Genomic DNA, 24784 nt, shown 5'->3' with positions numbered 1-24784 from the left:
CTGAGTAATTAACACACACACAGACATACTTTCTGAAATACTTTCTTGTCTTCCAGAACACCATCTTTCCCACCTTACTGGTAGCTCTTTCTCCCTTTTCTTACTCTTTCCCTCTTCTCAGTGACTCCTCATTATCCAGAACTCAGTTACTAGAACCTTTTTACCTATACATACTTCCTCAGAATCACAGTTTTAAATACCATCTCTACTACGAACTATGAACACCTCCAAATTGTATCTTTAACTCAGGCCTCTAATCATGAATTTCAGACCTGAATATCTAACAAAATAAAAAAAATATTTTAATTGAAAAAATATGAAAAGGGGCAAAGAAAATCAAACTAGAGAGTGTTTGTTATTTGTATGGAAGACATAGGGATAATTTCCACTACATCCAAATAGGTCTTAAAAGGTCAATTTAAAAAATAGATCATTACCAAGGGAAAAACGAGAAAAGATCATTTAGAGAAAATTCACAAAAAAGCAATAAATATATAAAATATGTTACACTGCTCTTATAATTAAGTATAAATTAATATGAAACAATATCATATTTTATCTGTCATATGGCAAAGATTTAAAATTTTAATTAAAGGCAGGTTTGTCAAGGGAGTATAAAGTGGTGAAGCTTTTTTGATAATCAAACATAAACTGTATTTGCTCTGAGATTTTAATTTCAAGATATCTATATTATTGATATACTCACTAAATACTCAGAAATTATATATATGTTTTCTAAATAATTTTTTTGTAAAAACAAGATATTGAACACAACCTAGTTATCTTAAATAAAGTTTTTTAAACAAATTACAGTATATTATATTGAATATAAAGTCACCGAAAAGAATGAATTAGAGCTATATGTACTGACATGGAAAATTACACAACATATACTGTTAAACACAAAAGAAAATCAACAAATATGATTTGCTTGTTTGCTGGAGAACACAAATATATTTGTATATAAACAGAAAAAATGTTAAAGTACGTATAATAATGTTAGAAGAGTACATTTCTGTACTCTTGAAATTTTTGTCAAGAACTTGTATTACTTTGATAATAAAAATGATAGTTAAAAATTAAGAGTTCCTAAAGTAGAGAATTTACAACTTTCTTAATAAAATTTAATAACATAAAGCCAGTAAGGTATACATATACTCTTACCTGAATGGCATAAGCAGCTGAATCTTGAGCTCGGCTGTTATCTGCATACGCAAGGTAAGCTCTTGTTAGTTCCATCAATAATCCATAGGCGAAGTTTGAATCTTCTACTCCAGTCTCCAAAAAAAAAGAAAAAATTATATGATAATTTGTATACATTTTCTTAAATTGTACTGTGCATACCACGGTGAATTTAATTTAGTTACTTAAGTGAATTTAACTTAGAGAAGGAAAGCTCAGTAAGGTTCAAATGAAGTTTGGCACCAAGTCTAAAATATAATCTGTAGCTAAGAAGCCAAATCTAACACTTCTTAAACTATTTTTAAAGTGTTAGACTCATTCAAATTTTACAGAGTCAGCAATTTGCATATTTTGGATTTTTAACTCTTAAAAAGAAAATTTGTTCTACAGAATTTCCTAAATTACATTCATTAGAACCTTGGTCACTTGAAAAGCTTCAAAAAATAATTTTAACATGCCCTTCTGTAGGAGATTCATAATGTTCTCCAATATGTTAAAAGTTCTGTTTAATTTTGTTTTACAAGATTTCCCACACTCATTTGACCATGGAAACATCTTTATATACACACTATTAAAATACCCTGGGAAATTAGTTTCTCATGGAGACATTGAGAAATTGGGTTTAAATAGTAAAATTTAAATAATCAATTAGATTTTAAGTATTTGTCACAATTATGTCAGAAAGTTTATTTAAAAGAATGCAGCACTCCAGACTAGACTTCAGCTTTATATTTTTTGGCTAAAGGTCTCTGTAATAGTATTAAGGAATAAACTCAGAAATTACCCAAATTATCTAGTTTAGATTAACTTGCCATTAAGGACAAAATGGGTCGGCAGTAGTCTGCCACAGGGATGGAGCTCTGGGTACAACTGTCTTGCGTATAGCATAAGCCCTCTTGGAGGAGGTCGCCATTAACCCCACCACAGAGCTACCAGAACTTATACCGGATTGGGAAATAGACTGTTAGAGGGCACAACAGAACCTTGTGCACCAGAAACCAGGAGGAAGGAGCAGTTACACCACAAGGGACTGTCCCGGACTCGGCTGTGGGTGTCCAGGAGTCTCCAGCAGAGGTGTGGGTCAGTGGTGGCATGCAGCAGGGATGGGGGCACTGAGGGTAGCAGTGCGTGCATGGGATCTTTTGAGGGAGGTCACCATTATCTTCATTACCTCCACCATAGTTTGGAGCCAGGTAAATAGCAGGGAGGGAACACAGCTCCAGCCAACAACAGAAAATTGAATTAAAGATTTACTGAGCATGGCCCCGCCCATCAGAACAAGACCCAGTTTGCCCCTCAGTCAGTCTCTACCATCAGGAAGCTTTCAAAGCTTCTTACCCTTCTCCATCAGAGGGAAGACAGTCTGAAAACCACAATCACAGAAAACTAACCAATCTAATCACATGGACCACAGCCTTGTCTAACTCAATGAAACTATGAGCCATGCTGCGTAGGGCTACCCAAGACAGACGGGTCATGGTGGAGAGTTCTGACAAAATGTGGTCCACTGGAGAAGGGAACAGCAAACCACTTCAGCATTCTTGCCTTGAGAACCCTATGAACAGTATGAAAAGGCAAAAAGACAGGACACTGAAAGATGAATTCCCCAGGTCAGTAGGTGCCCAATATGCTACTGGAGATCAGTGGAGAAAAAACTTCAGAAAGAATGAAGAGATGGAGCCAAAGCAAAAGCAACACCCAGTTGTGGATGAGACTGGTGATGGAAGCAAGGTCCGATGCTGTACAGAGAAATATTGTGTAGGAACCTAGAATATTGGCTCCATGAATCAAGGCAAATTGGAAGTGGTCAAACAGGAGACGGCAACAGTGAACTTCGACATTTTAGGAATCAGCAAATTAAAATGGACTAGAATAGGTGAATTTAACTCAGATGACCATCATATCTACTACTGGAGGCAAAAATCCCTTCAAAGAAATGGAGTAGCCCTCATAGTCAACAAGAGTCCAAAATGCAGAACTTGGATGCAATCTCAAAAACAACAGAATGGAGATGGATGAAACTGGAGCCGATTATACAGAGTGAAGTAAGCCAGAAAGAAAAACACCAATACAGTATACTAACACATATATATGGAATTTAGGAAGATGGCAATGACGACCCTGTATGCAAGACAGGGAAAGAGACACAGATGTGTATAACGGACTTTTGGACTCAGAGGGAGAGGGAGAGGGTGGGATGATTTGGGAGAATGCCATTCTAACATGTATGCTATCATGTGAATTGAATCGCCAGTCTATGTCTGACGCAGGATGCAGCATGCTTGGGGCTGGTGCATGGGGATGACCCAGAAAGATGTTATGGGGAGGGGAGGTGGGAGGGGGGTTCATGTTTGGGAATGCATGTAAGAATTAAAGATTTTAAAATTAAAAAAAAAGAAAAAAGAAAAAAAAAACAACAGAATGATCTCTGTTCCTTTCCAAGGCAAACCATTCAACATCACAGTAATCCAAGTCTATGCCCCGACCAGTAATGCTGAAGAAGCTGAAGTTGAATGGTTCTATGAAGACCTACAAGACCTTTTAGTATAACAACCAAAAAAGATGCCCTTTTCATTATAGGGGACTGGAATGCAAAGGTAGGAAGTCAAGAAACACCTGGAGTAACAGGTAAATTTGGCCTTGGAGTACAGAATGAAGAAGAGCAAAGGCTAACAGAGTTTTACTAAGAGAATGCATTGGTCATAGCAAACACTCACTTCCAACAACACAAGAGAAGACTCTACACATGGACATCACCAGATGGTCAACATTGAAATCAGACTGATTATATTCTTTGCAGCCAAGTATGGAGAAGCTCTATACAGTCAGCAAAAACAAGACCGGGAGCTGTGGCTCAAATCATGCACTCTTTATTGCCAAATTCAAACTTAAATTGAATAAAGTAGGGAAAACCACTGGACCATGCAGGTATGACCTAAATCAAATCCCTAACAATTATACAGGGGAAGTCAGAAATAGATTTAAGGGACTAGATCTGATAGACAGAGTTCCTGATGAACTATGGACAGAGGTTCGTGACATTGTATAGGAGACAGGAACCAAGACCATTTCCAAGAAAAAGAAATGCAAAAAGGCAAAATGGTTGTCTGAGGAGGCCTTACAAATAGCTGAGAAAAGAAGAGAAGCAAAAAGCAAAGGAGAAAAGAAAATATATACCCATTGGAATGCAAGAGAGTTCCAGAAAAACATCTATTTCTGCTTTATTGACTATGCCAAAGCCTTTGACTGTGTGGTTCACAACAAACTGTGGAAAATTCTGAAAAAGATAGGAATACCAGACCACCTGACCTGCCTATTGAGAAACCTCTATGCAGGTCAGGAAGCAACAGTTAGAACTGGACATGGAACAACAGACTGGTCCCAAATAGGAAAAGGAGTTCGTCAAGGCTGTATGTTGTCACCATGCTTATTTAACTTATATGCAGAGTACATCATGAGAAATGCTGGGCTGGATGAAGCACAAGCTGGAATCAAGATTGCTGGAAATATCAATAACCTCAGATATGCAGATGACACCACCTTTATGGCAGAAAGCCTAGAAGAACTAAAGAGCCTCCTGATGAAAGTGAAAGAGGAGAATGAAAAAGTTGGCTTAAAGCTCAACATTCAGAAAACAAAGATCATGGCATCTGACTGATCCCATCACGTCATGGCAAACAGATGGGGAAACAGTGACAGGTTTTATTTTGGGGGGCCTCCAAATCACTGCAGACGATGACTGCAGTCATGAAATTAAAAGAGGCTTGTTCCTTGGAAGAAAAGTTATGACCAACCTAGACAGCATATTAAAAAGCAGAGACATTACTTTGCCAACAAAGATTCGTCTAGTTAAGGCTATGGTTTTTCCAGAAGTCATGTATGGATATGACAGTTGCACTGTAATGAAAGCTGAGCGCCAAAGAATTGATGCTTTTGAGCTGTGGTGTTGGAGAAGACTCTTGAGAGTCCCTTGGACTGCAAGGAGATCCAACCAGTCCATCCTAAAGGAGATCAGTCCTGGGTGTTCATTGGTAGGACTGATGTTGAACCTGAAACTCCAATACTTTGGCCACCTGATGCAAAGAGCTGACTCATTTGAAAACACCCTGATGCTGGGAAATAGTGAAAGCAGGAGGAGAAGGGGATGAGAGAGGATTAGATGGTTGGCATCATCGAATCAATGGACATGAATTTGAATAAGCTCTGGGAGTTGGTGATGGACAGGAAGGCTTGGCATGCTGCAGTCCATAGGGTCACAAAGAGCTGGACACAACTGAACGACTGAACTGAACTGAACTGAAGGACAAACTGAATAGTTTCTTGTAAATGGAAATCCCATTTCTACAAATTTCTTGTAGAAATCCCATTAGGAGAGAGAACTCTTCTTGTCAAACCAAATTATCATAACTTACCACAAATGTAAAATCTTTTCCTTGGGTGTCAGTGGTTGAGAAATCTAGTCGACCTGGATCTATTGCCCCCAATTCCCCTAAACATTCTCCACAGAGCAACCGAGCTTGAGAGTTTGCATCTTGGCAACCTTTCAAGAGCACTGTTACCAACTGTGAGATAACAGGTTCTACTGTTTCACTATCTGTTGCATATCTGATCAGTTTTTCCTAAAATAAAAATAGAAAGGAAGTTTATACGTAACTTCTACAAACTAGTATACTTTCCTAACTAGAAAGCTTAAAAACATTCAGGAATATCTGATAAATATTGACAAAATTAAACTCAGGTTCTGCAGTCTTTTCACTGAGTTTTTGCTGAGTTCACATAACATAATTCACAATATATTCTGTAGGATTAGAATCATAATTGTGTTTAAGAATTTCTATTATTAATCCACTAAATAAATAGGGACTGAGTATTATTACATCAGTATACAGAAGTAAGACATGGTCTTATCCCAGGGAGTTCACAACTTAAAGTGAAAATAGACATACAAACAAATAATTAAAATATTATACAATATGTGCATTAACAAATATATGTACAAGGTAAAGAAACAGTGAAAAAGATGAAAAAGAGCCCAGAGTATTTTTCAAGCATAATAGATATTTCAATAATTCAAGAAGGAAGAGTTATTAGTTCAAATAAGAAAACTGAAGAGTATAAAAAGCAAGTACAGGAGAAAAAGATACAGGAAAAGAAATCGATGGGGATGATTTTTTAAAAAAAGACACAGGAAAAAGAGGTAGGCTTTATGAAAAAAAATGTTGGTTCAAGTAACCTTTTTAAATCTATCATCTGAGGATGCTGTAATAAAAAACTTAGGGATAAGAAGTGACTACTTTCAGGCCAGGTAAGATTTAGACATTGTATCTTTTTAACCATTTTAGAACTACTTCATTTACAGAATTTTCCTGCTAGCAAAAGTAAGGCACATAACAAGCACTTCAAACTCCATGTTAAAACTGTGATTCAAATTAATGTAATATATTTCAAAAGAAAAATAAAAAGACAACTTTATCTCATCTAGAATCTTTAATAGTACCTGACTTAAATTAACATTATAGGTTAATTCAGGCATAAATACTTTAAAGAGATGAACTAGGAAATAAGAAACAGCAAAACTAATAAAATTATAGGCATTTATTACTTTGCTAAAACTAGATAATATGGAAAAGAACATTTTAGTTGTAAAAGATAAATGCAGTTCATACTAAATATATAAATGAGACACTAAAAGAAAGATAATTTTAAAATATACTTATTTAATAAGTTCGGATTTCCCTGGTGGCTCAGACGGTAAAGTGTCTGTCTACAATGTGGGAGACCTGGGTTCGATCCCTGGGTTGGGAAGATTCCCTGGAGAAGGAAATGGCAACCCACTCCAGTACTCTTGCCTAGAAAATCCCGGGGACGGAGGAGCCTGGTGCAGGTTACTGTCCATGGGGTCGCAAAGAGTCGGACACGACTGAGCGAAATCACTTACTTAAAAATGTTTTTATTTCACTTTTAGGTTACATAAACCGGGTTTGTATTTTCAACAAAAAATATCCAATTCCAAAAGAATTATGTGTTCAATGCAACTATTTAGAAAGTGTTTTTAAAGTATGAATCCAATTTTATCATTTTCCAAACACCTAACCAGTTGTCAAAAAACAAATCCATGTTTGCTCTAATTATTTGAAACATTTTTATATCATAAATGTCCATATATGCTTGGGTCTATTTTCGGACTTTCTATTTCTTCCCACTGGTCTGTTTATTCATGTACCAGTATCACACTTTTATAATAATTATAGAGGCTATAGAGTATACTACATAGAATATATTAATGTCTAGGAGGGCTACTGAACTCTCCTAGTTGCTTTTTTCCCCCTAGATTTTTTCTAGCTATTTTTACATGTTTGTTTTTCTGTCTGAACATTAGTATGAAGTTTTCTAGTTAAAAAAAACAACTTGGCATCTTTGGGATGGCATTAACTTTATATATTATACTAGGGAGAACTAAAATCTTCATAATATTGAGTCAACTTAACAAATAAGGGGTGTTTCTGTTTAAATCAATTATATTTTTGTGTCTATCAGGAGTGTTTCAAAGTTTTCCTTACTGGTTTATACATTTCTTGTTACGCTTATTCCTAAGTATAGTCTCTCTTTCTGTTACTACTACAAATCGGGTTTTCCAACAAGTCTTCTACCTGGTTACAGCTAGTTATATGAAGATTATGATTTTTATATTCTCTTTACTGAATTTGTTTGTTGTCTGAGTTAGTTTATTGATTTTTTCTATAGTTTTTCAAGTACATTACATGTCATCTGTAAATAGGGCTATTTTCATGTCTTTTCCAAATCTTATGCCTGTGATGGTTTTCTCTAATCTAAATTCATTGGCCAATACTTCCAACTGAATATTAAATTGCAGTGGAGATAATGAGCAAGTTTATTTTTAGTGGGAAGGTGTCTTATCTCCCCATGAAGCATGCATGTGTGTGTGCACAACGTGTGTATGTAGTACACATATACACATATATGTATATGTATACATTTATGATATATCAAAGTATTATCCATCGATTCCTATTTTCTTGAGTGCTTTTATCTGAAATGGATGTTATAGTTTGTCAAAGGCTATTTCAGCATTTATGAAAATAATGGTATTATATTTTCTGTTTAATTCTATTATTAGTTCCCTTATCATTTTCCCCCAATCTCTGAGCCCCAGGCAACCACTAATCTGTCTCCTCCTGTAGGAGTTTAGTTCCTCAGAAGTATATACATTCATAATGTATCTTCTTTGTAAATTCTGTATCTTCTCTTGTATCTTTGTGAATTACAGCGTTTAGCAGTATAAAGTGCCCTCTTTTCATCACATTTGATACTTTTTGGTTTCTGTTCTACTTTGTCTGGTGGCAGAATCAGAATTCCTGCTTTCTAATTTCAATTTATCTGTCATAAATTTGGCTCCTTCCTTTACTTTTAGCCTTTCTAAATAATTTATATGTGTGTATTACAGAGTTGTTTTCTGCTTTGTAAAACAATTTGTAATTTTTTTCTGTTAAGGTCTTTTCACATTTATTAATATGATTGATATGTTGGGCCTAAATTCTATCAGTTTTTTAAAATTATAATACTATATATATTATAATCAGTTCCTAAGAGTTAATTTCTTTTGGTACAGAATAAAACTTATACTTTTGTTCTAGAGGTATCCTTTACATAAATAGGCTTCCCTGGTGGTTCAGATGGTAAAGAACTAGCCTGCAATACAGGAGACCCAGGTTTAATCCCTGGGTCAGGAAGATCCCTCAGAGAAGGCAATGGAAATCCACTCCAGTATTCTTGCCTGGAGAATCCCATGCCTTTTAAAATTATAATACTGTATGTATTATAACTAACTCCTAAAATTTAATTTCTTTTGGTACAGAAGAAAATTTATACTTTTGTTCTAGAGTTATCCTTTATATAGAGGTATCTTTTATATAAATAAAAAGGTTCTAGAGGTATCCTTCATATAAATAAAAAAGTATCTTTACTTAATCTTCTTTAACCAGTTTGCCAGTTTTAAATAGTATATTTTGACCCCGAGTTATTGCCTGCACAATAGGGACTAAGCTCATTTTACTCATATCTTAGTCTCTTCTCTCATTAGAAAAAAAAATGCATTTTCTATCTTATTAAAATGCTATAGCATTTACATAGAATTCTCCTGAAGTTGCCTCACTGTTGTTAAATATATAACTAGTAACCATCAGTTCTTTTGCCAAAGTCTCCCCAGTCATCACTTCATTGAATGAAACCATTCTCTAGCATATTTCTTAGGAAAGGCTTGCTTGTGAAACTTGTATTTCTGCAGTTCTTACATGTTAAAACTCTGTTTATTATCCATGATATTCTAAGGACAGCTTGCTTTATTCTTTATGTCCTTTATATTTTTGAAAATGCTGCTATCCTCTAGGTCTATTCTGTATATTACTGTTGAGAATAATGATACTTACTTTTCTTGCCCTTTTAAGTGATTTTTTTAGAATATTTTTTTACCTGTAGGTCCTGAAGATTTCTTATTATTAAAGTCTAAGATATGTCTCAGAGTTGACTATGCTGGGGTCAATTTTTACAGGTACACAATGGGTCCTTTCAATAGACAGACTTAGGTCTTTTATTTACAGAAAAATTACTTGGATTATAGCTTTAAATATTAGAACTATTGCTTTATGTTTCTTCTTTACAAACTTCATTTGTATGTGAGATCTCTGCCAAGTTTCCATTTCACCTGCTTCTTTGATCCTCTGTACTCCTTTCTCTAATCTCATTTTTGTTCTCTTGATTATTCTCCTGCCTTTCTTCAATGCTCCTTCCTAAAGTTTTAGTCATATATATTCCTCCTGTATGCTCCTTATAATTTAATCTTCATTTCTTTAATTTCTTTCTTCAGTTTAGTCACCTCTTATTTCATATCTTGCTTTTGTGCCCATTTCTCTTTTTAAATTCTTCATTCAATTCCTCTTTTTTTGGGGGGGAGGGCATGCCAGATAGCTTGTGATATCTTAGATGATGTTACCTGCTTGCCACAGTTGGAAAAGAAATCATTTTTCTTGCTGTCCTAGATGTTTTGGGGCAGTGTGCTGATTATATTTTCTACTGATAATGCAAATTTACAGTTAGGAGAGTATAATATCTACACTCAAAGAGATTCAAGGCTCCTCCATGTGGTAGCATCATGTCCACATTGTCTGCTTCCCACCTTGGGTATACAAGTTCACTGACCCAGAAGAATGTACTTGCTACCATCATGTATATCTTTCATCCTAAGAAAATGCTTCTTTCTATCATGAAAACAAATACAACTCAGTTTGCAATCAACTAACTCCTGAGGGTCTTAGGCTCTCACATCTTATCATATGAGTTCTTGATATGCAAAAATGAAAACTTAATTAACAATTTTTTTCCATTTTATAGATTTATAGTGATCTGGTATTTTAAATACCAATTCTCACTCTCACCAAGGTTTGGGATAATCTATATTATGTTGAAAAGGAAAAGAATAAAGTTCACTGACCGCATAAAAACTTACAATTTAGCTTTATTAAAACTAACAGAATTCCATCAAATTGAAAATTGGCAAAATTATTGAAATTTTACATAAAAGATATCTACAGGAAATTACATGAGAAGACTCATATAAACTGCATACATCCTTCCTTAGGAAGATGCAGTTACCTAAAATATAACTGCCAAATCATGATCCTTCAAAAAAAAAGAAAAAAATATGTAAACCTCTTCAGCCTTAAAGGGCATCTCATGAATTTACTGATTCTAGGTCAGCTCTGATAATCTTGTTAAATAAAAATCACTTTTTTTCATTGACCCTACTGAATCTCAAGCAAATATGCCTATCGTCATCTTTTCTTGAAAGCTACCCTTTCTTTCCTGTAGCTCTTTAATTATATCTTAGGCTTCCCTGGTGGCTTAAACTGTAAAGAATCTGCCGGCAATGCAGGAGACTCAGGTTTGATGCCGGGGTAGGGAAGATTCTCTGGAGAAAGGAATAGGTACCCACTCCAGTATTCTTGCCTGGAGAATCCCAAGGACAGGGAAGCCTGGTGGGCTACAGTCCATGGGATCGCAAAGAGTTGGATACAACTGAGCGACTGACACTTTCACTTTTCATACCTGATTTTTATACAAGGTTTCCTTCAAGCTTGTAAGAGCATGAATACGGACGTCTACATTTTCATGCTGAATTGCTTTCATGGATAACTGAAGAGTTGTCTGAAGATCAGTACTCTCAGAGGTCTCCTATTAAAAGACCACAGAGAGATACACCTTATCAGTTAATCACATCAGGAACCATTTCAGAAGGTCTGGATTTCCTACACCATTACCATCAAAGTAGTTAAATGGTACCCCAATTGAATGCAGTTTTAAAGAGTAATTTCTATCTCTTTTGTATAGCATATCAATTTTCAATAATTCTCAAGGAAAGGGATTTTCTTCCAAAATTTTTAGTTTTAGAGAAAAATTTTATATTAACTAAATAAGAATTTACTTATCCAAAATAAACCCTTCTTGGTAAGAAATACAAGTTTCCCTTAAAAAGGGCTACATAAAAGCCTTGAACAAGGTCTACAGATTATGCAGATAACTCACTCATTATTTTGACTACTTACATTCTTATGACTGATGATTTACTCAGTAAAAAAAGCATATAAAGTCTTCAGAATCAATCTTGGGATCTGTAGTAAATACATTTTCTACTCTGACCCATGCTCAGGTATCCCACTTTCTGCCCTAAAGTAAAATCACCAACAATCTTTTCTATATTTCAGAGAGTTCACTGAACTTCCAGATGTTGGAATGATAGATGATTCTCCTAAAGCTCAGAATTAGTCAGACCTGACATATCTATACCATGGTTTATAGCACAAAGTAATTGGAATCTTCCCACAGCACTTTTTTTCCTTTACTCAGAGTATACAGCTATGGTCACTTCTCTTAGGGACTGTAAGTAAGAACATATTGATCTGGGTAGGGATGACACACAAACTGAATCCTTTGCTCTCTGTTCTATCTAATTCTATAGTACATCTTTGATCCAGATCCTAAAACTTTCTTCTAAAAATCAGACTCAAGACAGGATTATACAGTTATCAGAAATTAGGCATCAAAATATCACTATAATATCCCCAGACATCATTCTAAAGAATCTCTATTCAGTGTTTTAGCACTTGGAAATAATTCTGTATGAATTATCTCCTAAACCATACATAAAAAATTGAATACCTTTCTATATTCCTGTAGAACTGCTTTTATCTTTTTTAATTCTTGATGATCAGGTAAAAAATATATTTCATGAAGAAAATCTTGCACAGCATCCCTAACAGTCAGTTGAAAGAAAAAGAATTATTTACCAAATATGAACACTAAAAAAAAACCATACAAAGCAGAGGTTGAAACTAAGGCCAACTTAATTCACACTTAAAAGTGCTAGCTGATTGTTGACATGTCTAGGATGCTTAGTCAATACTGGCAAATAATCAAATCTGTGAAAATCACCCTGTAGTAGTCTGCTACATTAGAGGCTCTGAAAAATCTCTATGTCTTGATATACGCTCCCATGTAGAGTCACTTCAGCTTCAATTTGGGCTAGGTGTGTGATTTGTTTTAAAAATTAGAATGTGGCAGAGGAGATGCTGAACTGACTTTGGGCCTAAGTGTTAAAAAGGTCTGGCAGCTCCTAGTTTTGTTCTCATGAGAGTCCTGAGTCACCATGTAAGAAGTCTGGTCACCATCAGGGACAAGCTATATGGAGAGAGTAAGAAGTTCTGAGACTAAATGGAAAGAGGGAGAAGTCCAGTCAAGTCTACCTACTGGCTGACTGCAATGACCACTGGTAAGAACAGCCAAGGAACTGACCAGCTGAACCCAGCCCAGACTGCAAAATTATGAGTGCTAGGTTTTGAAGTGGTTTATAATGCAGCAACAGAAACTCAACCCCAAAATACAAATTCTCACAAAGATATATTAGAGAAAAATACATAAGTAATTCTACTGGAGGTTACAATTTTTAACATGCTTCAAATATAAAGCCCTAATATTTCTAGGTCCAAATAAAAGGGTTTCTAAATTCTATATTTACTAACTCATGCAACAAACAGGCATTAAGTAACTCCTATGTACTACTATTTCCTAGAAGCTGGGGATGTAACAACCAAGAAAACTGCAATAATTCCTTCATTCAGAGAGCTTAAAGTCTTCTCTCTAGTAGAGTGAAAGAGAATTGTTTCATTATATTAAAAGGTAGAGAAATGATTCCTCTATAATAAACAGCACAGATAAACTATTTGCATAACAATCCAAAAGGTATTTGAAAAGTGATGTAGATCAGTGATAATGTTGTTCTACTATGTTCAGAATACCAAAAATAAAAGTACTTTAATTGGAAAAAACTCCATTCACTTTTAATTCTTTATTTACTCCTTGATTGGATAGTTCCTGAAAATGACTAATGGAATTGCAATAGCATATAGATAAGCAAGTAAATAGTAGTTAAATTCTAATTTTTCAGAAGCAAAGGAATCCTGATATACAACAGTATGTACAAAAATGAAAAACAAAAACAGGTGTACAGAAAGACATTCCAAACTAAAAAGCAGCCTGAGTGAGAAATAAAAATGGAAAGGAGTAATGCATATTCTTGCATTAGCAATGTGGATTGACTACAGCCTGGTATCTGCTTTGAAAAATCTTGGCAAAGAATTTTAAGAAATAAGATGTGGCCAGATTTTAGAAAGCTTTAAACATCCAGATAAACAATTTGGAATTCAGAAATGGAGAATCACAGAATGTCCCTCCATGCTGGAATGATAAAGATAAAGAGCTGTTTTAAAACATGAACAATACAAAGAAACATAATAAAAACTTAAAGGAAGGGAGGCTGGTTAAAGGGTTATTGCAATGAATAAGGGTTTAAAATAAGGCAAGCTGTAGAAACTATGTGATTAGCCCTCCTAATGTTTTTCATGCATTCAACTGTCTGCCTTTTAACTGTGAGAAGAAAGGTAAATTGTGCCTCATCTCTTTCAAAACTGATGAAAAATAATTTTGAGCTATTGATCTACTATTAAGTTTAAAATATAATTACAATAAAAGCCATGTCACAACTGAATATTGACTTTAAACATGTCAATTACTTCTATTTATTAATGGACTCTAAATTAAAAAGAATATGAACAGTTTACTCACAGTAATCCTAATACCTTGATACAAAAATGCAGTAATAAAAAGCTGCTATCTCTATTTCATTTACAATACCTGTTTTCAATTATGAGGTAGTGAAATATAGCTGCAGTTTCTTTAGGCTGGATATGTATGAGTGGTAACAAAGCTACTATTACATGACTGAGAAGGGAGCCCAGATAAGCATGATCCAGGCAACGAACAAAGCAGTCCCAAGCTCTATGTGGGAAAAAAAAAAAAAGTTAAAAGTCACATCAGTTAATTATTAGCTGAACAAACAATGGCAAATACAAATAATAAGAATATAAGGCAGCTATAAAAATGTAATAAAGATCAGTCAGTATACTCAAATCAAGTGACTTCTATAATACACTAAGTCAAAAAAAAGCAAGATGAAAAACAAAGCTTATAATATGCTACCTTTTGGGGCAGGATTAATATAAAAAAAATTGCTTATACTTTTAGAAAGGGGGGACTACACAAAATAAGATTAGACACATCTATTTTTAGCAATTTAGGAATGACAGCTAGGTTCTTTGAGTGTAACTTATTACACAAATTTGAATTTAGGACAAAGTAAATGTTTTATATGATCTTTAAATTAAATAAAATACATGGAAAAATCAATCTCTATTAAGCAAATTGAAACAACTGAACCTCACAATACCAAGTAGATGGCACAGGCACACAGGAAAAAATTATTTTACATGACTTTAAAACATATTATTCTTTCTTAAAAAAATTATCTTTCATATTCTTTCCCATTATAATTTATCACAGAATTTTGAATATAGTAAAACATTATTCTGACTGTACATCTCCAATAAAATTCAGTCAAGAACAAAAAGAAACTTTAAGAAGCTTAAACTGCATTCAGGAGTTTTACTGTTAGCAGTAATACTGAAATTAAACCAAATTAGCAATCAGCCAAATCCTACATGCCAAAATCTCAATGGCCGAAAAGAAATGTAGAGAGGGTGTTTAAGGGATTGATCTATTTATAGGACTGACTTAGGGGGCCATACAGTCAAATGTGTGACATTTTATTTGGATTTTAATTCAAACAACTCAACATCTTTGGGGAAAACATCTCTGAGACAATTGGAGAAATCTGAATTTTAGAAGATATTAAGGAAATTCTTATTAATTCTGCTAAGTATAATAATTTATGATGGTTACATATTTTTAAGATGTCCTTATCCATTAGATACATCTAAGGTTTTAGAAATAAAATGATATGATATTGGGTTTTCTTTAAAATATTCTAAGTAACAATAACTAGAAGTAGAAGGGTTAAATAAAATAAGATTAAAGGTTGCTAACTATTGAGGTTGGGAAGTGAGTATGCAGGGGTTCATTATGTTATTCTATTTCTCAGGATATTAAAAGATTTCACAGCAAAATGTTTTAAAAGAAGTAAACACATTCCCTTTTCAGTGCAAATGCCCCTCTATATTACAACTGGTTTGAACCCAATTTCCCTCAAAGGGATAAGAATTCAAGTTAGTGTTACTGGAAGATGCAAAATATCTAATGAATTCAGGTCGTTATTTACCTGCAACACAATTCAGGAAAATCATCCTTGAATCGAAGGCCAGTTCTCAGCGTGGTCATCATCTTCACCCTCACAGAACTGACATGTTTGGGTCCCATCAATTTCATCAAAGACATTAAACTGTTCAAGGCCTGAAAAGTAAGTAGGGCTTCAAAATAAAGCCATAAACAAGCTGGCAGGAGCAGATGAGCCCTAAGGACAAGTGCTTTCCATCCTAATCTCAGTGTATATCTATTCTCTGACAACACAAAGCCTAATGGCAGTAGTTTATTTTGTTCAAGTGCTTATGTAAGAATTATAATTTGAAAAATACAAGTTGGGTTCCTTTTATTTCCTGCTTTTGAAAGTGATTTGTTATTTTGGTCTTTGTGGTCTTCTTAAGCAGTAATTTTCAAATTTATTAAAACCATAATACCTATTTTTTAAACTTCTTCATATCCATCCTGAACAGCTATGTAACACATGCATTTATGTCCTAATGGTACTAAATTCAAATGCTCTAATTTAGTAAAACAGGTAACTAATGGCATACTCAGAAAATAGTACACACATTTTATTGTGTGGAACACAGAATCAGACTTGTATGAATAGCTTCAGATTCTAATGAATGGGTAAAGAAACTCTCCTGTCAACCTTAACTCTGTGGAAAAACATGAAAGCTCTTTATGTTTTAAACAAACAAACTCTAGTTTTCTTAGATTTGAGGTTATCCTTTCACTTGGGATAACAATAAGAAAGATTTTACATACACAGAAGTCGTTTTGGGGATTAAATTCACCAGTTGACACCAAAAGAACAAGTATATATTGCTGAAATTTTCATAGATTAATATTGTACCCCATCTTTCCTAGCTCTTTAAGGTCATTAAGAAAGTGGAGTATAGATTGAAAAAAAAGCATCTATTCATGGGTTTTTATTATGATTTTACTGACTGCAGAGTGGGAAGCAATAAAAAGGAAAATTTAATCAGTATCTAAAATACTATCCCAAACTACAGACAAAAATTTCCATTTGTTTGCAATCATAATGAAACTACACTATGCCAAATGTGTTTAAATATATACAGACAAATACAGAAGTTACTTTACTTTCTATAGCCCAACACTTTTGGTATTCAAAAACACAATGGGACATGACTCACATGAGACCAACTTGGGTTAATGAATTTAATAAAGCAACTTTTGTTTGCGCTGTCAGGGAGCGCCGGTCTCTTTTTTTCCCATTGACCTACGTGTTGTGATGATGTGAGCCTAAAGCTGCTGAGACCATTACCTGGCACTTAAGTTAGAGCTAATCCAAGGAAATTTGAGCTAAGTGATTAATTCTGAGAATACAATATCCAAAATCAAGTTATGCCAGAAGCTATGTATTATCTTTATACTTTTAGTTACATAGGCAACAAATTCCTTCAAGCCAGTTTGGGTGAGTTTTCTGTCCCTTATAAACAAAAGAACAGTAAATGATAACATTTTCTTTTCAGATTCCTCAAAAGCATATGTGAGTTGTTCAGGAATACAGAATATTATGTTTGATAATTTTTTTTCTTTGAATGTTTGCAGCTAGAAGCAGATGTCTCCTACATATTCTGTATGAATTCTGTTCTGGCCCTTTGTAACCAACTATCATCACCTACCATTTTCTTATCTTCAATGCCAACACTGGAGCTTAGTAACTGCATATTGAAAAAAGCCAAAATGCCCAACAACTTGGGTTGCAAATAATCAGCCTAAGGGGAAAAAAACCAACACATAAAAAAGGTATTACATAGTTTCATACAAACCAAATTTCATAAGTCAACCATTTACTTAAAATCATTTCTGTTTTATCTAACTACATTAGAATACCGGAAATAACCACTTGCAGAATTACGTTTCTCTCAAAGCATATATTTTCACATGTAATACTTTAAAAATTAATAAAACTGATTCACAATTATTATGATAATATATGATTAAATAGTTCTATACTGTGAGAAAATCATAAGCCTTTGAATTAGAGTTGAGCTATGATAGAATCCTCAGGATCTGACTCATGTCAGGATCTAGAGTGGTGAAGATATTCATCTTAAGGAGAAGAATAGAAAAAGGCTAGTGAATGTCCTTATTTAGAGCATTTAGAGTTAAGGTGGGGAAGAAAAGTTACTTGAACAAGAAACAGGTACTCTGCCAGAGGGGCTTTTCCCAGGAGCCACTAATGGTAAAGAACCTGCCTGCCAATGCAACAGACATAGAGATACAGGTTCGATCCCTGGGTCGGGAAGATACCCTGGAGGAGGAAATGGCAACCCATTCCAGTATTCTTGCCTGCAGAATCCCAGCAGAGGAGGCTGGTGAACTACAGTCTAAAGGGTCACAAAGAGTCAGACACAACTAAAGCAACTTAGCATGCATGCACATGCACCCTGCCAGAATAATGGTCTGCCATAGCAGTCAATATCCCCTGAGGAAATAGTAAAAGGGCTACAAACCTTGGGCATCAACAGCTACAAGTTAGGTATCACTAATTATGGCATTTTGAGTCTCCTGAAGTGGACAGGGTTAACTCTTTCTTGAAAGAAGGGAGTAGAGGACAGGGTATGGACTTTAAGTCAGCCAAACCTGGGTGCAAATCCCAATTTTAAAACTTCCTAGTTTATCATGTTGGATGAGTTACTCAGCTCTTCTGAGTCTATAAGATGGGAACAATGAAAGTATCAACTGCATAACGCTGCTGTGGAGATTAAATAACATAATATGTATTAAATACTTGGAATACAGCAAATGTTAAATAAATCTTAATATTATTACAAACTGGGACTGTGAGTACTCTGCAAAGAAGAATTTTCCTCTCTATAAAAGTCTTCAATAGGGGGATTCCCTGGTGGCTCGGTGGTAAAGAATTCATCTGTCAGTACAGGAGACAAGGATTCAATCCCTGGTCCAGGAAAATTTCACATGCTGTGGAGCAACTAGGCTTGTGAACCAAAACTACTGAGCCTGTGCTCTAGGGCCCAGGAATCACAACTACTGAGCCCACGTGCTGTAATTACTGAATCCTGACTGCCTGTGCTCTGCAACAAGAGAAGCCACTGCAATGAGAGGCCAGCACACCACATCGAAGAAAAGCTTCCAGTCACCACAACTAGAGAAAAGCCTGCACAGCGGCAAAGACCCAGCAGAGCCAAAAATAAATAAACAAAATTAAAGAAAAAAATCTTTAACAAAATTAGTTACGACAAGGACATGAGTAATGTGCATGTTTAAGCTTCCACAATAAACACAATGAAGGTATGATTTAAAAAAAAAAAAAAAAACTTCATATATAGGCAAGAAAAGGGACCAAAAACAAGGAGGGGAGCTGGGGAGAAGCAGCAGTTAGGATATTTTCTAACTCCAGGAAAAAGTTGTATTGTTTGACACTGAAGTACCTAATTCAAGTATCTTTAGGTCACACACGCTACCAGGTTGGGTGAGGAGGTAAGAAAGGTGCACACTAGCTCACTGTAGAGGAAGCTTAGTGTCCAACACATTTTCCAGATTAGACGTTGGGATAAACTTTTTTCTCTTGCAGAGCACAGAGAATCATGTTTACCAAAGCCTAAAACTGCACTTAATTTACAAACTTCCAATTTGGATTAAGACTCAAGTTTAATATGTCATAATTCACTAATTGCAAGGTTCTATCTCATTCTTAGGGAGAAGGCAATGGCACCCCACTCCAGTCCATGGACAGAGGAGCCTGGTAGGCTGCAGTCCATGGGGTTGCTAGGAGTCAGACAGGACTGAGCAACTTCACTTTCACTTTTCACTTTCATGCACTGGAGAAGGAAATGGCAACCCGCTCCAGTATTCTTGCCTGGAGAATCCCAGGGACGGGGGAGCCTGGTAGGCTGTCTATGGGGTCACACAGAGTCGGACACCACTGAAGTGACTTAGCAGCAGCAGCAGCAGCTCATTCTTAAATGAAAAGTTGATATAGCTGATACTCACATAATCTATGTCAACATTCTAATTTTAAAGCTCTTACATTTAGACAAATAGTTTATTCATCTGCCATTCACCAAATATTTATTATGTATGTCTAGAATACTCTGCCAGGTGCAAGTGTACAAGATAGGCAGTCACTTTCTCCCTACTAGCTTACACGGGAGACTGATAGAAGAAGATAACATTTATAAGTAAGTATGTAAATAAGTTTGTAATAAGTGCTATAAAGAAACAGACATGGTCACATGAGACAGAAGAACTGGGATGAAGTGATTAGGAATTTAGATGGGATGATCAAGAAACTCTGAGATCTAAAGAATGAGAAACATCCAGGAGAAAATTTCAAGTAAAGAGACTATTTTCTGTAAAGGTTGTGAAGGAGGAAAAAGCTTGACATCTTTAAGCAACACAAACAATACTGAAACATAGGCAGAAAGGAAGATAAAAGTTGCACAATATGTGAGGGTGGAAAAGTATGCACCATGTAGAGCCTTACAGATTAATGAAAATCCCAGAAGAAATTCAACCAAGGGAATGAGTTTAAGCTGTCAGAAGAGTACTTCAAATGCTGTGTAAGTAACTGATTAAAGACGTAGGAAAGAAAGAGCAAAGAGAGAGAATAATTAGGAAGTGATCACAGTTGTCCTGGAGAAAGATGATGGTCACTTGTATAAGGGTGGTGGCTGCAGATAAGGAAAGACAGACTTGGGGGATAGACTTGAAAGGACTTGTTGATACTTAATTTTAAAGGATACAGGAAATGGAGGCCTTCCAGGTTTTGATCTGAGGAACTGGTATCTGAGGACAGATACTGTAGATATTGGTACCATTTCCTGAGAAGTAAAGACTATGAGAGGAACAGAATTAGGGAAGGAAAATACAGATTTTTATAATTTGGGCTTCCATAGTGGCTCAGATGGTAAAGAATCTGCCTGCAAGGCAGGAGACCAGATTCAATCCCTGGGTCGGGAAGATCCCCTCGATAAGGGAACCAGTGGCAACCCACTCCACTATTCTTGCCTGGAGAATTCCATGGACAGAGGAGCCCGGCAGGCTACAGCCCATGGCGTCACAAAGAGTTAGACATGACTGACTGACTAACATTGGGCAATGGAAATGTAATGTTTGGACTTGTTTGGAGATGTTTAAAAGACAGGCAAATATAGATGACAAAGAAGAAGTTGGACAGTCTCGGTTTGCCAATTTCCTTCATCCTCAGATCCATTCTCTGTCCTTTTCTGCCTGCCTATCTGTTTATTTCCAAGGCAAACCATTCACTATCACAGTAATCCAAGTATATGCCCCAAACAGTAATGCTGAAGAAGCTGGAGTTAAACGGTTCTTGAAGACCTATAAGACCTTCTAGAACTGACATCCCAAAAAGATGTTCTTTTCATCAGAGGGGACTGGCATGCAAAAGGAGGAAGTCAAGAGACAACTGGAGTAACAGGGAAATTTGGCCTTGGAATACAAAAATGAAGCAGGGCAAAGGCTAACAGAGTTTTGCCAAGAAAACACACTGATCATAGCAAACACCCTCTTCCAACAACACATGAGAAGACTACACATGGAGATCACCAGATGGTCAACACCGAAATTAGACTGATTACATTGTTTGCAGCCAAAGATGCAGAAACTCTATATAGTCAGCAAAAACAAGATCGGGAACTGAAGGTGGCTCAGATCATGAGCTCCTTATTGCCAAATTCAAACTTAAATTGAAGAAAGTAGGGAAAACCACTAGATCATTCAGATATGACCTAAATCAAATTCCTTACGACTATACAGCAGAAGTGACAAATAGATTCAAGGGATTAGATCTGATAGACAGAGTGCCTGAAGAACTACAGATGGGGGTTCATGGCACTGTACAGGGGGCAGTAATCAAGACCATCCCTAAGAAAAAGAAATGCAAAATGGTTGTCTGAGGAGGCCTTACAAATAGCTGAGAAAAGAAGAGAAGTGAAAGGCAAAAGAGAAAAGGAAAAATATACACATCTGAACGCAGAGTTCCAAAGAATAGCAAGGAGAGATAAGAAAGCCTTCCTCAGTGATCAATGCAAAGATATAGAGGAAAACAATAGAATGGGAAAGACTAGAGATCTCTTCAAGAAAATTAGAGATACCAAGGGAATATTTCATGCAAAGATAAGCACAATACAGGATAGAAATGGTATGGGCCTAACAGAAGCAGAAGATATTAAGAAGAGGTGGCAAGAATACACAGAAAAAGTATATAAAAAGATCTTTACGACACAGATAATCATGATGGTGTGACCACTCACCTACAGCCAGACATTCTGGAACACAAAGTCAAGTGGGCCTTAGGAAAAATCACTCAAACAAAGTTAGTGGAGGTGATGGAATTGTAGTTGAGCTATTTCAAATCCTAAAAGATGATGCTATGAAAGTGCTGCACTCAATATGCCAGCAAATTTGGAAAATTCAGCAGTGGCCACAGGATTGGAAAAGGTGAGTTTTCACTCCAATTCCAAAGAAAGGCAATGCCAAAGAATGTTCAAACTACCACAGAATCGCACTCATCTCACAAGCTAGTAAAGTAATGCTCGTAATTCTCCAAGCCAGCCTTTAACAGTATGTGAACGGTGAACTTCCAGATGTTCAAGCTGGATTTAGAAAAGGCAGAGGAACCAGAGATCAAATTGCCAACATCCGCTGGATCATCGAAAAAGCAAGAGAGTTCCAGAAAAACATTTATTTCTGCTTTATTGACTATGCCAAAGCCTTTGACTGTTTGATCACAATAAACTGTGGAAAATTCTGGAAGAGATGGGAATACCAAACCACCTGACCTGCCTCCTGAGAAGTATGTATGCAGGTCAAGAAGCAACAGTTAGAACCAGACATGGAACAACAGACTGGTTCCAAATTGGGAAAAGAGTATGTCAAGGCTGTATATTGTCACCCTGCATATTTACTTATATGCAGAATACATAATGCGAAATGCTGGACTGGATGAATCACAAGCTGGAATCAAGATTGCCAGGAGAAATATCAATAGCCTCAGATATATAGATGACACCACTCTTATGGCAGAAAGGGAAGAACTAAAGAGCCTCTTGATGAAAGTGAAAGAAGACAATGAAAAAGTTGGCTTAAAGCTCAACATTCAGAAAACAAAGATCATGGCATCCGATCTTATCACTTCATGGCAAACAGATGGGGAAACAGCGGAAACAGTGAGAAGCTTTATATTTTTGGGCTCCAAAATCACTGCTGATGGTGACTGCAGCCATGAAAGTAAAAGATGCTTGCTCCTTGGAACGAAAGCTATGACCAACCTAGATCACATATTAAAAAGCAGAGACATAATTTTTGACTTTGACTATGTGGACTTTTGTCAGCTAATTGCTAGGGAGAAGCAGCACTTAGAATATTTTCCAACTCTAGGAGAAAGTTGCATTGTTTGACACTGAGGTACCTAATTCATGTATCTTTAGGTCACACATGCTACCAGGTTGGATGAGGAGGTAAGAAAAGCGTACACCAGCTCACTGTAGAGAGGAAGCTTAGTGTCCGCCTAGTCAAAGCTATGGTTTTTCCAGTAGTCCTATATGGATGTGAGATTTGGACTATAAATAAAGTTGAACACCAAAGAACTGATGCTTTTGAACTGTGGTGTTGGAGAAGACTCTTGAGAGTCCCTTGGACTGCAAGGAGATCCAACCAGTCCATTCTGAAGGAGATCAGCCCTAGGATTTCTTTGGAAGGAATGATGCTAAAGCTGAAACTCTAGTACTTTGGCCACCTCATGTGAAGAGTTGACTCATTGGAAAAGACTCTGATGCTGGGAGGGACTGGGGGCAGGAGGAGAAGGGGACGACAGAGGATGAGATGGCTGGATGGCATCATGGACTCGATGGATGTGAGTTTGAGTGAACTCCAGGAAATGGTGATGGACAGGGAGGCCTGGCGTGCTGCAATTCATAGTGTCGCAAAGAGTCGGACATGTCTGAGCGACTGAACTGAACTGGACTGCAAGGAGATCAAATCAGTCAATCCTAAAGGAAATCAGTCCCAAATATTCACTGCAAGGACTGATGCTAAAGCTGAAACTCCAATACTTTGGCCACCTGATGTGAAGAACTGATTCACTGGAAAATACCCTGATGCTGGGAAATATTGAAGGCAGGAGGAGAAGGGGATGACAGAGGATGAGATAGTTGGATGGCATCACCGACTTGATGGACATGAGTTTGAGCAAGCTCCAGGAGTTGGTGATAGACAAGGAAGCCTGGTGTGCTGCAGTCCATGGGGTGGCAAAGAGTCAGACACGATTGAGTGAGTGAACTGAACTGCACTGCACTGATGTGCCTTGGAGGCCAACCAGATTTCATCACTCAAGATTCCTTTTCCTCTGGGTTTCCTACTAAATTCAGTCAAGTGGAGCCACCAACAGGGGAACATAGGGCAGGAGTAGAGAGTGTGATATTTATAACTTCCTGCACTATCTGGGTTGTGAGGTGCTTCTGGCAGTGGTTATATTCCTCCACGACAAGAGCCCTTCCCAAACACCATGGTTCTAGCTCTCTGATGATACCATTTTTTCTTGCCTAGGAGGAAGGGGAGCATGTGTTTTCTGCTGTTTCTAGTCTTGGGTTTCTTAACACTCCCTGCTAGTTCTCTTAACCTTGCTTATGTCAATGAAAATAGCCCCTTCATTACATTATTTTCAATGAAACGTTTGCGTGTGTGCCATCTATTTCCTGCCAGGACCTAACTTGCATTAAGTCCACAAGCCCAAAGTTCAAGAGAGCTCTGGACTAGAATTTCAATTATAAAATCATCAAAATATAAATCATATTAAAGGATCAGAGGAATTCAGATTCCCTGTCATTTAAGGAGTGAATATTTATAGAGGAAAAAGACCCAA

General features: G+C 36.3%; 1 protein-coding gene across 1 annotated transcript in view; it reads right to left on the bottom strand.

The window, feature by feature from the left end:
* Window positions 1–24784, bottom strand: part of ATR (ATR serine/threonine kinase) — a 112093-nt gene that overhangs the window by 54310 nt on the left and 32999 nt on the right. The window contains exons 17-23 of the mRNA XM_012102124.5: window positions 17559–17651; window positions 15926–16056; window positions 14446–14589; window positions 12415–12508; window positions 11305–11430; window positions 5595–5801; window positions 1165–1278 (exon numbers count right to left, since the gene is read on the bottom strand). Of these exons, the coding sequence (XP_011957514.2) occupies window positions 1165–1278; window positions 5595–5801; window positions 11305–11430; window positions 12415–12508; window positions 14446–14589; window positions 15926–16056; window positions 17559–17651 (909 nt within the window). The remainder of the gene's footprint in view (window positions 1–1164; window positions 1279–5594; window positions 5802–11304; window positions 11431–12414; window positions 12509–14445; window positions 14590–15925; window positions 16057–17558; window positions 17652–24784) is intronic.

This window comes from Ovis aries, chromosome 1 (genome assembly GCF_016772045.2).
Source record: "Ovis aries strain OAR_USU_Benz2616 breed Rambouillet chromosome 1, ARS-UI_Ramb_v3.0, whole genome shotgun sequence".
NCBI lineage: Eukaryota > Metazoa > Chordata > Mammalia > Artiodactyla > Bovidae > Ovis > Ovis aries.
The sequence above is the reverse complement of the archived record's forward strand: the minus strand, read 5'-3'. Positions and strand labels throughout refer to the sequence as shown.